The sequence below is a fragment of the Bombina bombina genome, chromosome 1, assembly GCF_027579735.1.
Source record: "Bombina bombina isolate aBomBom1 chromosome 1, aBomBom1.pri, whole genome shotgun sequence".
Taxonomy (NCBI): Eukaryota; Metazoa; Chordata; class Amphibia; order Anura; family Bombinatoridae; genus Bombina; species Bombina bombina.
Genome location: NC_069499.1, coordinates 1,056,869,944 through 1,056,886,835, shown reverse-complemented (window position 1 = coordinate 1,056,886,835; position 16,892 = coordinate 1,056,869,944). Strand labels below are relative to the sequence as shown.

Sequence of the window (16,892 nt, the reverse complement as noted above, 5' to 3'; positions counted from 1 at the left end):
AATTTATTGCACACATGCAAACGGGCAAATTTGCCTGTTTGCACGCGCATAATAAATAACCAGCCATTACAAGTTTGCGGTAGCAATTAGTGCTCAGAAAATGAACCAGATATCACATCTCTGGTTAATTTTCTAAACGTGACCTAAATGCCCCCAAAATAGAGGGTCTTATTTTTTTATGATATGATAATAATAAAACAATACTGCACTAGGCAGTTTTAAGGGGTTAAAAGTGGCGGCACTGAGAAGGTCTATGGGAACTGTGTGTTTCCTGTAAATATATATATTACTTATATACATATATATTTCTGTGTTAATATGTGCATATACACATATTAACACATACATCTACAGTTGCAAGAAAAAGTATGTGAACCCTTTGGAATGATATGGATTTCTGCACAAATTGGTTATAAAATGTGATCTGATCATCATCTAAGTCACAACAATAGACAATCACAGTCTGCTTAAACTAATAACACACAAAGAATGAAATGTTGACATTTTTTTATTGAGCACACCATGTAAACATTCACAGTGCAGGTGGAAAAAGTATGTGAACCCCTAGACTAATGACATCTCCAAGAGCTAATTGGAGTTAGATGTCAGCCAACTGGAGTCCAATCAATGAGATGAGATTGGAGGTGTTGGTTACAGCTGCCCTGCCCTATAAAAAACACACACCAGTTCTGGGTTTGCTTTTCACAAGAAGCATTGCCTGATGTGAATGATGCCTCGCACAAAAGAGCTCTCAGAAGACCTACGATTAAGAATTGTTGAGTTGCATAAAGCTGGAAAGGGTTATAAAAGTATCTCCAAAAGCCTTGCTGTTCATCAGTCCATGGTAAGACATATTGTCTATAAATGGAGAAAGTTCAGCACTGCTGCTACTCTCCCTAGAAGTGGCCGTCCTGTAAAGATGACTGCAAGAGCACAGTGCAGACTGCTCAATGAGGTGAAGAAGAATCCTAGAGTGTCAGCTAAAGACTTACAAAAGTCACTGGCAAATGCTAACATCCCTGTTAGCGAATCTACAATACGTAAAACACTAAACAAGAATGGATTTCATGGGAGGATACCACAGAGGAAGCCACTGTTGTCCAAACAAAACATTGCTGCACGTTTACAGTTTGCACAAGAGCACCTGGATGTTCCACAGCAGTACTGGCAAAATATTCTGTGGACAGATGAAACCAAAGTTGAGTTGTTTGGAAGAAACACATAACACTATGTGTGGTGAAAAAGAGGCACAGCACACCAACATCAAAACCTCATCCCGGGGGGAACTTCCGGGTGGCGGCCATGATAGGTCGCAAGATTATCTACTTCTTCAAACCTTAACACTAATTTGCACACTACCTTCTATCTTACACCCCATCGAATACTGATTCTTGCAAAATATTGTGTGGCAAATGCAGCACTTACGAATACTATCACTTATCCTAGGTTTGACATCAGAACCAGCTCACTGGATTGCTTTGAAGGTTGCGGCCTATTAACTAACCCCCCGGCGGGACACCTATGTGTTCCTGTCGTTAAAAGGCAGTGTTATTCCGCAAGACACTGCAGGACCTTTTTCCTAGTTACATTACCTGCACAGACACTACCACAGAAGTTTAAAATGGAGGCTGCCAAGTTTATCTTGCTGGAAGTACGCGGTCTGCTTGACAACTACCAAGTTGAGTTTGACAAGAAGCTACGCATGGCATTTACTTACACTGGCGATTGTACTTCTACACAGCTTGCTCATGTGGAGCACACTCAGCTATCGGGCATGGAGGAGGACATAATGCTGGCTGAACAGGCACCGTACGGTGCTACTAATGCTCAATGGGACCCTGAGATAGCTCTAGCAGAACATGAAGAGAGGGGGAACAAAGTTAATCACAAGTCCTTCAGAAGCAGGGTGGAGAGATCTACTGTCTTACCGATGGCTTGCGACTGCTGGATGGAGACAAGCCTACCCACTCCCTCTCCTAAACAGGTACTTGTAGCGGCTGCTGCAAATGAGAGCGAAGAAAAAGCTGCTCCCCAAACTGCAGGCAAACAACTATCAACGTTAGCCACGACGGAGTCTAAGGCAGCTCTAATCAGTAAGCGGCTTTTAACAGATGCAGTGTACATCGTGCAGCTAGATGCTGCTCTCTCTGCTATATGTGGACTCTGGGACCCGGTCTCTGGGCTTTGCAAGTGCACTATATTATTGGACGATGATGTCTGAAGGTGAGAGTGTTTGGAGCACTACCTTTTTGCTTGACCAGCTACTTTATGACTTACCAAAACCCACTACACCCCACTATGGTCTGTGCCAGAAGATCGCCTTGGTACTCCACATTGGAGTGGGTTAGATTTGCTGTAGTGTGAGGTGGAGGCCACTGAGCCTGCTTGCTATTTTCCAATGTGGCTTTGCTTTCACCCGCATGACAAACAGACCTTGTAGTTTGCCTAAGCATGCAGACCTAATCTGAAGTTTGATAGCTATGTTTTAACAAGTTGTGTTCATTTCCCTGTTAACCCATTGTTGATGGCCTGTTTAGTTGATTGCTGGTTCTTACTCACTCCTAACATTATAGGAGATTAATGTTGGGTCATCTTTGATGATAGCTATATATAAAGTGGTTTTTGCACTACAGTATTCTACAGATCAGCTTTAATCTAGCTGGGAAAGACCACTTTTACTTACCCTTTATTCTATACTAGCCTGATCCAAGCATGCACTACAACTAGATAGTTTATGTGACCCCTAGTAATATATAGAATATAGTGAATTTAGCATACCCTGAGATGGCAGGTTTCTGTCTCTCCCTATATTGTAAAGGTTCCCATTTAGAGGCTTCATTAATATCTCAACAAGTGGTCCTCACTCTCCCCTTATCTTTAAACACTTAACGTGCAATTTATTTATTTTATAAGTTTACGTGTAAACAACCATGTACAATTATCTATGTACCCCCTTGATTTATAATTACAGTTTGTATTATATTGTCTCATATGTGGTCACCATATGCCAACTCAATATTTTTTTCTGTTTTCCTTTTATCACTCATAATGTTCTGTATTATCCCCAAATAACTCTGCTATTTTCTCATAAGGTAGTTGCCCAGGGTCGGCGGCCGAGACAGCTGGGCGTATTTTGTTTATCCTCCCCCGGATGTATATAGCGGTTAAAAGATAGTGGAAATATGAGTAAATCTCTACTTTTTGAGGAGAAACATATTTGCCCCTCTATCTATTTATTATAAGTTTATTCTAATTTATATTATATTTTCAATGATGGGGCACTTGGCACCAGCGAACCAGTAGATACAGGGGTTGCTAGGCTTAGAGTTTATACAACTCACAAGGTTATATATTAAACTGCACATCATATGGTTGCTGCTTACCTACACTACACACAGATTATTACATTCTTAGGGGAGCTCTAACTCAGAACAGCATGTCACTTACACTTAGCACTTCTAGCCCCCACCTTAATGATCACCCAGTGAGTCTCTCACACCCGAGTATTAGAATTAGGTTTGCAACCCATTGAGTTACATGACTAGCCTATAAGAATGTGGTATTAGATCCCCCTATATTTCAGAACTCATCATAAGCTAGATATCCGTACTACTTTTTTATTAGACAGCCTTATACAGCAGTCTCCTATTCTTTTTCCTAGCAGGGGTTTGTGTTCTTTCAATTTAACAATAAAGGTATAAAACTCAAAATAGAGGTTTACCAGTTGGGACCCAAAAGTGGTCCCCTATTATTTATGATTGTCTTCTGTAGCTCCTTGTCCTATGTAACACAGTGAGGCCGAAAAGTGGCCTCTGGTGTCATTTAGAAGGCATACCATCATATAAATAAGCTTGATATGTACTGATCTCATCCAAAGAATGCCATATAGCTATTTTTTGTATATTATGGTTCTATTACTTCTGACTGTATTACTTGAAACTATTTTGTATATTGACTGTATTGAAAGGCATTGATTCTGTATTTTGAACTAAACCTCAATAAAAATTATTAAAAAAAAAAAAAAAACCTCATCCCAACTGTGAAGTATAGTGGTGGGGGCATCATGGTTTGGGGTTGCTTTGCTGCGTCAGGGCCTGGACGGATTGCTATCATCGATGGAAAAATGAATTCCCAAGTTTATCAAGACATTTTGCAGGAGAACTTAAGGCCATCTGTCTACCAGCTGAAGCTCAACAGAAGATGGGTGTTGCAACAGGACAATGACCCAAAGCATAGAAGTAAATCAACAACAGAATGGCTTAAACAGAAGAAAATACACCTTCTGAAGTGGCCCAGTTAGAATCCTGACCTCAACCCGATTGAGATGCTGTGGCATGACCTCAAGAAAGCGATTCACACCAGACATCCCAAGAATATTGCTGAACTGAAACAGTTCTATAAAGAGGAATGGTCAAGAATTACTCCTGACCGTTGTGCATGTCTGATCTGCAACTACAGGAAATGTTTGGTTGAAGTTATTGCTGCCAAAGGAGGTTCAACCAGTTATTAAATCTAAGGGTTCACATACTTTTTCCACCTGCACTGTGAATGTTTACATGGTGTGTTCAATAAAAACATGGCAACATTTCATTCTTTGTGTGTTATTAGTTTAAGTAGACTGTGATTGTCTATTGTTGTGACTTAGATGATGATCAGATCACATTTTATGACCAATTTGTGCAGAAATCCATATCATTCCAAAGGGTTCACATACTTTTTCTTGCAACTATATATATATATATATATATATATATATATATATATATATATATATATATATATATAGATATCCAAAATTCCAGATCTTGCCCACGAGTGGAAAACTGCCTGGGTGCAACTTTAAACAACAAATAGCAGCCAAAAAGAAGTGCACTCTCAGGTCTTTCACAGCAAAAGTTACTTTATTGATGTAACGTTTTCGGAGGACTTGATGCTGATGAAGGAGGCAAGTATATATATATATATAAAGCATATACATATATATTTAAAATTGCTGCGCTATTTACCCCCTTTGCTGTGCTTAGGTTCTGTGCTGTGTATGACGGCATCAGAACGAGGCTCCCATTGGACCCTTTGGAAGCACGCTCTCGTGATCCGAATGCTTCCTCGCGTTCGCATTGCACCTCACTTGTAATACCAGTGCGCAAATATTGCTTTAGCTTGTAATTTGGCCCTAAATAGTTTATATGTTGATTAAAGGGACAGTTTAATGTAAAATTGTTCTTCCCTTAATATATTTCCAATGACTTGTTATACCAGCTGCAGAGTATAGAATGTATGAACATTTGCATTTTCAGGTTGTTTTGTGCATATGAAATTGCTGGTTTTGTGCTTTTAAACCACAGCCTATAACAATGGGTTGAGCTTGCAGGTAAAATTAGATCTTATTTTATATTTGTCTGTAAACCAAAGCCCAATACTTAGAGAGAACAATGTGTTTACATAGCCTATCAATAGCCTAGACTTAACTCCAGAAACTTTCAGTATAGGTGGGGATACCACAGGCTAAATCAGCTATTTCAAATTCCAAAATAAGGGTAAATGAGATACTTGTAAGCAATTTAATACACCCCAGCAGGTAAAATGGATCATTGGGAACAAATTAAGGGGTAGAATATTTTTGGGTAAATTGAATTGTGTATAGAGTAAATTAAATTTTGATTGTGTTGTAATATGCTGTTTACATAGAAAAAGTTATTTATATATATAAATATATATATATATATATATATATATATACGCACACACATCTATATATATATATATATATATATATATATATATATATATATATATATATATATATATATATATATATATATTATATATATATATATATATATTATATATATATATATATATATATATATATATATATATATATATATATATATATATATATATATATAAACAGAATATTACTCCATTTAAATTTCAATAGATTTAGATTATATACATAAAACTGTGTTGCAATTTCCCATTAAACGAATCCAAACCATACCTCTAATAGAGAAAAACTATTTTAATTGGTTCACTTGGATCCCACTACAAATAACCATAAGCATGAGTGGAATAGCAATGAAGATATGTTCTTTTTATATCAGTCCATAGCATTGATCACAAACTAGCTAAAGCTTCTGTTATATGAGTTGACTAAAAGTTTCTTGTAGCTCTGATATGGCTCTTCAACCAGGTTTTCAACTTTTTTCAACTTCTTATTTTCACTTCTGCAGATACCAATAAAATATGTCCCCATTTCTACTATTCTGTCAATTTGTATTAAATTCATGATTACTAACCATCCTTCTTTTTTTTTTTCTACTAGGCTCTTAAGCACACAGAAACAGGGCCTGCCCTGTTTATGCGCTATATAAATTCTTAGATAGATCTTTTATATACATATGTATACAAACTGTAATATGTTACTCACTTAAAAATCACAGATGCTGAAGCATTTGCTTCTGTACTTTGGTATCTTTTGTGCAGAATTTCTATTTGATCTATTTACTGAATAAATAACTCACACAAATATCATTACAATATGGCTTAAGTATATGTCCCTTTACAAAATTGACATTCATTTCACCCTAGTATTACCTGATTTTGCAGTTTGTTCAGAGAGCTGTGACCTTCATATATAAAGCACATTGCTTTAAGTGTTTGTTTTTTCCCTATACATTGCTCTATCACAGTGCTTTCCAAACTGTGTGTCGGGACACACTAGTGTGTCGGCAGCAGTGTGTAGGTGTGTCCCTGCTTCTTCACAATTTGTTTTTGGGGTTTCTGACCTTCCGCCTGCCTGCTACGCATATCACATGGTTGACATGTGATTGATCCCTAGGGGGATACAGATCATCTTAACCTATTGGCGCAGCTCAGTGGGAACTGAAACTATTCCCATTGGCGGCACATTGGCTCCTGACTGCACGTGTAGTCTCCTTAATTGGCTCGTGACTGCATGTGTTGTCAGTGAGTGGGACAGCAGCGTGTTTGCAGTGTGGGCAGTAGTCAATCGGACTCACCGAGCTCTGAGGGCAGCAGCTTAAATGCTGAGCTGAAGTCAGTGGGTTTTTTTTGGCAACTAGCTCCCAGTAGTGCATTGCTGCTCCTGCTCCTGATATATGGATAGGAAGTGGAAGCTTAAAAATGCTTGATGATGAAATGCGAGTGTCTTTATCTAATATTCCACCAAATATTCAGAAATTGTGTTCATCCCATCAACCTCATACATCCCATTAAAATAGCAAGTAGCTATTGGTGTTATTAAACTTTTTTTAATTCTTGCACATACATACTGTTACTTGTAAATACATTTAATTATTATATCATTTATGTATGTGTCTGTAACAATTAAAACAAGTTAGTTTCACCTCCTTTTTGCTAGTACAGCTGAATTACTGTGTCGCAAAATGATGTAGGTCTAAAAGGTGTGTCACTAACAGAACAAGTTTGGAAAGCTCTGCTCTATCAGATTCTTATGTATACAATATAGTCTTTAATGGCTGCACAGGAATTGAGCATTATTTTTTATGGAACAATAACTTTCTCTTAGATAAGAGTTGGCTGGCTGATTTACATTTGTAGAATTTTAAACAAATTGAAATGTTGTGGTTTTCTGGTTCCAGGTATTTGTCAAGGCCTGTCCTTAAAAGTCCATGAGCGCTCATGCATTTGTCACAGAGCTGGTTTTAAACTAGGTTATGGGTAAAAAAAATATATAGCTGCTCAACACTGAGAACAAATAATTAGTTCTTGTACAGTATAATGATACATAAATAATTCAGATGCACTTAAAAAAAAATCAGGATACTCACAATCAGCTTACTAGTAATCTGTGCAAAGACTCAAGTGCAAACCATTTTATATGTACTGTAACTAATTTACTGCTTAGCACAATTTAAATGTACCAACTCAACAGAAACTAAACAGTTTCCCAGTAATGCTTTCTTAAAAAAAAAAAATGCAATTAGGAGGCACAAATTAACTTAGTGCATGCTTTAAAGTGCTATTTTCCTTTTTTTTTTTTCTTTCAGATAATTTATCATGGTTGTCCAACAATCTTTAATGTTTTGATGATAAAAGCAACATTAAAATGTCCATGATGAAGAGCAAAACTTAATATAACAAACTGTTAATTGTTGCAGCTTATTTTATCAAATACTTTGTCTAAAATATTACTATCTATAATTGTTTGATACCTAAAATGTTTAATGCCCTGTATTTATAAATAACATCATTCTGTTAATTGTATTTAATAAAATGCACAGTATAATCTCTTCATGCCATTTAACTAGTGTGTATTTGGCGTATAACATGCTGGACAATTGGTGCAACTCACCTTGATCGTGTTTATGATTTTACTGTTTACATTACACATAGATTGATACAGTTTAGAAACACAGTAGATTATTATCCAAAATCCTTAATGTTATATCACCAGGATACAATTGAGTTAAACTGATGTATCCATTTCTGATTCTAGCGATCCACAAAAACCTGAATATATCTTAGTATTCCGATCTTGTCTTACCTTAAGCATAAAGGTAAATGCAGTTAGATTTTGTATGCAATAAAATAAAAAAGCAGGTTCATCTTAATCAGGGGCATATTTGGTCACAATGGCTTTCAAGAAAGGTGTTCGTTAAAGGAGATCAAATATTAGTAAAGGTTTGCTATCCAAGTTGTGACTGACATCACTAGCATGGTTTAGGACACATCCTTAAGTTTGTTCAAGAGGAACAATGTTTATTTTCCCTCTTATTTTCCTCTCTCTGACTAAAGAGTAAGGATTTCTGTTTCAGTCCACAGTAATGCCATGCAGAAGCTCATGAATGGACATTCCTTACAACATTCATGTCCTTCAAAATGTTTGTCAGATGCTAGGTCCATGTGTATTTGAATGACCTCCGCCACCTGGTAGCACGTGGACATCTGGTGAAATATGGTTTTCCATCTTTACAGATTCCAGATTCCCCTGGCTTCTTCCAGTCATCCCTTCAGTGGAATAAACACAGTTTTGACCTATGAATTTTGATGAACTTGATAGAGCAGCACTCTCAAGATGATTCTTTTCCATTCTATATTTTCGATGGCCACTGTTTGTTATGTTATATTTTGGGCTTATGTTACCCAGAAACTCTTTGGATGTACTGGTATCCAGGCCATCAAGTAACTGGCCTTCATCGTCTGTGTCAGCATCTATATACTTATGTACATTAGCATCATGAAAAGTGAAAGCTATTGCCATGTGTTTTTCAGGAGACTTGGAAGGTGTTCTAGCACTCGCAGTAGTGTACAAAGAGGTTTCTGGACTCCGAACTGACTGTTCTGAATAAAAAGAACTGTCCTGCTTAGGAGGGTCTTCTCTATATGTAGAAGGACTCAATATCTTTGTTGAAGGTAATAATGTACCAGTATCCCCTTCTAAAAAGTTGACTTTTAGAGACCTCAACAGCAAAGGATTTCTGACTTTTACTAAAGTTTTTGGACTTTCCAAAATGAATGTAGAATGCCGACTACCATCATTTTTGGGATTCATTTCAGTGAAGCTCTCACCACTGACATCTAAGGATAAGGGCATGTCATGAAGGTTCTTAAGCTCACGAGAAATTGCTGGCCCTTGGTTAATATTTGTTTTATATGGAAGAGCTGCTAATGGGCTATGTGAGAACCTACTGTAATCTGGAAAATCTGCAGTGCAGCTTATGAAGCTGTCAATACTAGACATGCTTCTCATGTCGATAATACCCTCTTTGTGAGTGGTTAACAGTGGGATTGCAGGTCCTGGAATGGTTTCCATTTCTAGCTCCTCTGATGGTTTCCCAGACTGACTGGATTCTTTTGAAATAAGTATTGGTTGTGATTGTGTTTTTGCCATTTTGTTGTACATATCCTCTAACTGTTGAACATTGAGGTGTTGTGGACTTGAACATGATCTTATCTTTTCGGGAGATCCTTGTTCTTTCCCGTCAAAAGATTTGTTAGAACTTGTTTCGGATAGAGTTCTTTTAGTCCATTTCCATTTGGTAGGTGATAAGTGATTATCCTGGACTTTTTCCCTTCTGCCTGTGTCTTCTTCAGTTTTTTCAACAACTACATCCATAAGCTCTATACTACGAGCAAAGGCATCTTTCATATTCATAGAGACAATGCTACCATTTCGTTTTGCTCTTTCAAGTGCTTCTCTACGTTTGATGGCTTTCTCCTGTCTCTTTTGCTCTTTGTAGAACTCAGAGAAGTTATTTACAATAATAGGAATTGGAAGAGCTATCACCAACACCCCAGCAATACAGCATAAACCCCCAACTATTTTACCCAAAAGTGTTTTAGGGTAGATATCCCCATACCCAACTGTAGTCATTGTGATAGTAGCCCACCAGAAAGATGCAGGGATGCTTTTGAACTTTGTATCATCCTCATCTTTTTCTGCAAAAAATACTAAGCTTGAAAAAATCATAATACCCATGGCCAAAAATAAAATGAGCAACCCAAGCTCATTATAGCTTCTTCTCAATGTAAATCCTAAAGACTGCAAACCTGTTGAGTGTCGTGCTAGCTTTAAAATTCGGAGAATTCTCATAATTCTAAATATTTGCACTACCCTTCTAACATTTTGAAACTGAAGTACACTTTTGTTTGATTCTGTGAGGAATATGGTGACATAGTAGGGTAAGATTGCTAGCAAGTCAATAACATTAAGTGGTCCCTTAAAAAACTTCCACTTATTAGGCGATGACAAGAATCTGAGGAGGTATTCCATAGTAAACCATGCAATACACACTGCTTCCACATGTGCAAGTTGTGGGTTGTCTGTGCTTTGTCCAAATTCATCTATACCTTGTAGTTCTGGTAGTGTGTTTAATGACAAGGCAATTGTAGATAAAACAATAAACAGGATGGAGATGATTGCCAAAATCTGCAAAGAAAAGAAAACTGAATTAGTAATTTTGGAGCAATAGATACATTTAATTTACATATAATGAAAAAAAAATTATGTTCTAATTTCGGTACCAGAAATTTGAAAATATTAATAGAACATCTGAATTACAGTAGGAATACTAGGTTGGTTCTAGATCATAATATATGTTGGTGCAAAAACTTGACCACAAAACTAAATATCAGGGCTGCAAGGCCTGCAACAAACTCACATGTAGGTCTACCCTTCATGACCTATGCAAATGCATTTTATATTATTGAGCTCTGCAAATTTTATACCAAATGTCATAGTGCTGTGCAATATGTTGACACTTTATAAATAAATGGTTTTAATACTAATGATACTAATAATACAGGTTGGGTAACTCATCTTGTAGCAATTCCTCCTAACTTTATTCATTTTTTAATATCCCCTTCCCCCTCATATTCTGCTACATAGATCGCTTCTTGTGTAAAAAAATAAGACACTTTCATACAAATTAAAGGTACATGAGATTTGTTACAGTACTAAATAGGGGTGCTAAAAATAGTGCCCTCTTTAGGTTACCACTGTGAAATATTTTAACAAATAATTAAAGGGCCAGTCACGTCAAAATTCAAGAAAGATGAAACACAAAATTCAGAAGTACTTTGTTCTTGGTGTAATTTGTTAAACGCATACCAAGAGCAGCAAAGTACATTTGACAAAAGAAGTAAATTGTAAATTCTCTTAAAATTGCATGCTCTGTGTGAACCATGAAAATTTATTATTTTAGATTTTCCTGTCCCTTTAAAGAAAATGCAAAGCATGTTTAAATGTATTATGCACTTTATTAAGCAAAATGTTTATGCATTTATCAGCAACAACAGTTATTTTAGTATGCTTTGATGTAGGATAATGTTATACTAGAAGAATCAATTGCAAGTATAAGTTAGTACAATGCCTGCCATTGATCATTAAGAGCAAATACTCTTATGCTAATTAAATAACACACATTAGTTACCGTAATAACTTTTTCTGACCATTTAGATATAAATATAGTGCACACTGCCAAGACTGCTAGGTTTTTTCTTATCAGGGATAACAATATTTATTTTTTGTCTTGACAATACATAGTTATAGCACTCATTCTTGTCATTGGTATAAGGTAAATCCTGTGTTTTGGAACAAATAAAATATGTGTTGGTTGAAACACAAATTATTTATATGACAATTTTTTGTGTGTAAATCTACTTCACATTTAGTAGACGCTGATATTCACGGCTATATCAATAAGGTATTTGAGACATTTGGATTATCCTATCTGTTTTAATGAACTGTGTACTGAGTTAGGAACCATTATTGTGCAATATCTCCTCTGTTTTATAATTGAATCTAAGCAAATATGAACCCAGCTGTGTGAGAACAGAAAAATGCATTTCTTTCTTTAACCACTGCACATTATTTAAATGACTTAACATGTAATAACAGCTAAATAACTAATCGTTGTTTCTTCCCCAGGGCATTCAGCCCCTTTGCACAAACGTCACGGCCCGGGGGAAACAACGATTAGTGGATTGCAGATTCGTCATCTGTCAATCAATTGATAAATATGGCGGGAGGAGGAAAGGCACTTATCCTTATAGCATTACAAGGTAAAAATCTCAGAAGGTAAGTATATACTACACATTTGATGAATGAAAGTCTCATTAATTTTTTAAATTCTATCCTATGACTTGAGCGACTATGCTCAAGTTTACATTAACTTTAAGTATGAAGTTTATATGGAAATCCTATGATGCAATCTCACATATTAATCTGCATTCCACACTACACAGACAAGACACTATCAGCTGTATGTACGCTGACTTATTTTTAAATCTTTCTGCTCTTTCATTATTTATAAATACCTTTTGATTTTGAGATTACACTATGAGTTTCTGCTCATTTTTGTATTATTTTTTTTTAAATGTCCAAATCCATTACATTATTAGTCCCTTACATTTATTCCCCCCCCCCCCCCTCCCTAGATTTCACTGGTTGCCACTTGTAGAGATAGTTTTCTTGGAAAGATGCAAGAGCTTCCCTTATAGTTTATGAAACTGCAGATGCAGCTTTGGAGCCCTTGTGGTGCAGGTTCACTCATGCAAACCTGCACCTGCAATTGAAGAAGAAATGGTTGTAAGGTTGCAAGGATTAAACTCACCATGGACTGATTGACAAGCACTGCTCTTGTGTGATTGGTCATTCAAGAGGAGGGGCAGGATTAGGATATGCACTGCTGATGTAAATTGAGGGCAGACAGGTTGCATCCCTGGGAACCTTGTCTGCTTGCAGCTTTTTAAATGGGGCTATGCTCAAGCATTGCTAGATCTAGGCATACATGGCCAATTTCTAATTTGTTACTGCTCATTTACAAAGATGTTCACATTTAGTTCACAAGTAACTTATTCATCAACACACAAGAAATGACTCTTTTCATATCATAGTTTAATATTTTGAACTCTTTTGATTATTTAAAAACCTTTTTTTATATATTTGCAAATGCAGAGATGCATCATCTAGACATGTATTTATTTATTTAGTTTTTTTTGTGGGGGGGGGGGGGCGGTTGGCCTTAAAATGTTTTTGGTCTGAAAATTTGTAAATTGAAATTAATACAGCTGTTTCAGTGTTATACTTACTACAGGTCCCTATTGGCTGATTATACTTACTATTAATGCTCATTGTCTATTGTTATTTTTATCAGCCAATAAGAATTACTGAGTATACACAACTGATATTGTTGTATTAGTTTTATTGCAAATGTCCCATTAAATAGCACTGCTCATGCACAACCCTTTTTTACTTGAGGACATAGTTGTGGTGCAGACTATATTTGTGTAAATTAAATGTAATGTATTTGTATTGCTGTTATTTGCATGGAAGTCAAGAGCACTGTAATCTACTGGCCAGCACTTAGAGATCTCCTGGTAGACCTCAAAATACCTTTTGGGCAAAACTGCCTTAAAGGGACTGTAAAGTCATAATTACACATTCATGATTTTGACAGAGCATACAATTTTAAACAGCTTTTTCAATTTACTTCTATTATTTAATTTGCTTCCTTCTCTTGTAATCCTTTGCTGAAATGTTTATTGAGGAAAGCTCAGGTTCTAGCTGCTGATTGGTGGATGTATATATATATATATATATATATATATATACCAATTGTCTTTGGCTCACTCATCTGTTCAGTTACAAACCAGTAGTGCATTTCCGTTCCTTCATCAAATGATACCAAGAGAATGAAACTAATTTGATAATAGAAGTAAACTGCAAAGTTGTTTAAAATTGTATGTTCTACCTAAATCATTAAAGAAAAAGTTTTAGTTTTATGCCCCTTTAATGCTTTGAATGATTCATCATTATGTAGTATATTTAATAACCTGGTAATACTGGACAGCAACTTGTAATCTAATTATGCAGTTAATTAAGTACTAATGAGGTTTAAATTTCATATTCAAAGCACAACAATGCCTGTGTGCATGATAAATAATTAGTAATGTTCACTTCTGTCTGTTCCTTGTTGCCACTCTATTTATTTTCTGACGCATTTTGATGATTTATTTGACCATTGTTAGTCACTAGAACAATTACCCTAATATGCTTATCCAGATTGTAGCATTATTGCTTCTATATTCATTTTCATATCAAAATTCCAATAAACTTTAGATCTCTTATGACTCACTAGTTTAGATCATATATTAGCTCTGAGCCCTTTTTTAAAACAAATATGGTGTTTTTGAACTCCTACAATAATAGATTAAAACTCCCCAATAATAACATAGAATTAGTCCAATATAATTAAAAACCATATAGGAGGAAAACAATGTGTACTCAAATTAAAAATGTAGGGCACAAGTGCATTTTAAAGAAAAGCATTTTACAGAAAGTTTAGTTAGATAAATCTCTAGTGGCAAAAGAGAATGCTAAAGCATTTGGGACAGACACAAATACATTTTCAATATTAAATATTCCAAATAATTATTAGCAATTAGTGCGTTGGGCTTTAAATAGGCATTGCCAAACAAAAAAATGTGTATTTTTAACAATGAATGGTCATTAGAAGTGGAACTCTCATCTGGCTAGAGAGATTCCTATGTATTTCCTGACATTTTTCAACTTCAATGTAGTGTTGATGATGAGTATACTTCTCATTTTTAGATTTATATCATTGTCTAAGCTTATATTCAGTTGATATGTGTGCACCCCTGTTTTGTGAGACAGTTGGCTGGCAAGCTGCAGGATGACTGATAAGGTAGGCACCTGAGTAAGCTTGTTATCCGGCAAAGAGAGCTGATCAGGTAACTGGGTGAGTGAGCGGATTACCAGACACTTGATTAGCAGCCTCTCTATTGGTTTCACTCTTTTGAAAAAACACCTCAAATTACATAAATAATAAATAAATAAATTTAAGACTCTTAAAGGCAGATTTATCAAGTGGTGAATAGCCCTATTGAATGCAGGCTCACCCATTTGAGCCCGCAATGGATATTTATGAAGCAGTTGTTTAACTTCTTCCTAAACCCCCTCCGCCAACTTTCAAGTTACTCCAGACTGGGGTGATTAAAAAGCCCTGGTTTTACACTATTGGTTGCACAAGTGCAGTGTGGGCCACATTTAAAAATGGATAATGAATATTCCCTGTAATTTGGGTAATGAATATCCCCCCTAGTTTGTGATATCAGGCACACAGGTTCTCTAATCTCTACATGTAAAGGTTATAATTTTGGACAATCTTTCCCATAATTTTGAACTGTATTCTACAGGCTGGGAAAATAGCTGCACTGTGCTATCCCTGTCAATCACATAGAGGTTGTCCACACTTAAGTGTGTGTTTTTTAAGAATGCTGTTTATGTGTTAAAGGGACAGTCTAGTCAAAACAACTTTCCAATTTACTTCTATTATCTAATTTGCTCAATTCTTTAGATATCCTTTGTTGAAGAAATAGCAATGCACATGTGTGAGCCAATCACACAAGGCCTCTAGGTGCAGCAACCAATCAGCAGCTACTGAGCATATCTAGATATGCTTTTCAGCAAGTGATATCAAGAGAATGAAGCAAATTAGATAATAGAAGTAAATTAGAAAGATGTTTAAAATGACATGCTCTTTCTAAATCACGAAAGAAAAAAATTGGCTTTCATGTCCCTTTAATTAGGCGATAAGCCTGCCCAGAGGGCAGTCTATGTTTAAAAAAATACAAACCCCCAAGCTAATTTTACTAAAAATGTAAAATTACATAAAAAAATAAACAAAGCTATCCAAAAAAAAATTTAAACCTAAACTAATACCCCTATAAAATAAAAAATCCCCCCAAAATAAAAACACCCCCAATCTAATACTAAACTATCAAACCCCCTTATAAGGGCCTTTTGTAGGGCATTACCCTAAGTTAAACAGCTCTTTTACTTTACAAAATTACCAACTTTGCTTCCAGGTGGATTAGTTTGGCTGCGCGCGCAACCAACATGCTTTTGAGGATGCATCTGCAACTGGTGACAGACGTGTTACAAACTTGATTATAGTATAGATATTTTTGAATTTGTGTGATACTATAGGGTGACCCTGTAATATTCTTTGAAAGTATTCTGTTTTACATTTTAGAGATAATATGATTTCTTATGCTAAATTATCAATCCTTGGGATATAATTGTTGATATCATGTATTATTTAAAGTATGCATTGAGTATTGCTTCAGGGTAAACAAGTTAGAACTTTGAGAACATAATAAATATAAACAGTTCAACCCTAAGAGCTAGATTACAAGTGTATCGCTAAAAATCTATTGCGCTCAAGCAATTTTATCACTCCACTTTGTAATACCAACGCACACTAATGTACCGTGGTATTACAAGCTAAGCACAATGTGAACACGACCTCACGTTCACATTGCTAAGAAACATTGCGCTCACAAGAGCGCTCTTCAATAGGCTCCAATGCGAGCCTCGTTCT

At 35.9% G+C, this 16,892-nt stretch overlaps 1 protein-coding gene across 1 annotated transcript in view; it reads right to left on the bottom strand.

Annotated features, from left to right (window-relative positions):
- Positions 1–8,592: 8,592 nt before the first annotated feature.
- Positions 8,593–16,892, bottom strand: part of KCNB1 (potassium voltage-gated channel subfamily B member 1) — a 501,324-nt gene continuing 493,024 nt past the window's right edge. Inside the window, exon 2 of the mRNA XM_053689839.1 lies at positions 8,593–10,915. Coding sequence (XP_053545814.1) covers positions 8,873–10,915 — 2,043 coding nt within the window. The 3' untranslated portion in view covers positions 8,593–8,872. The remainder of the gene's footprint in view (positions 10,916–16,892) is intronic.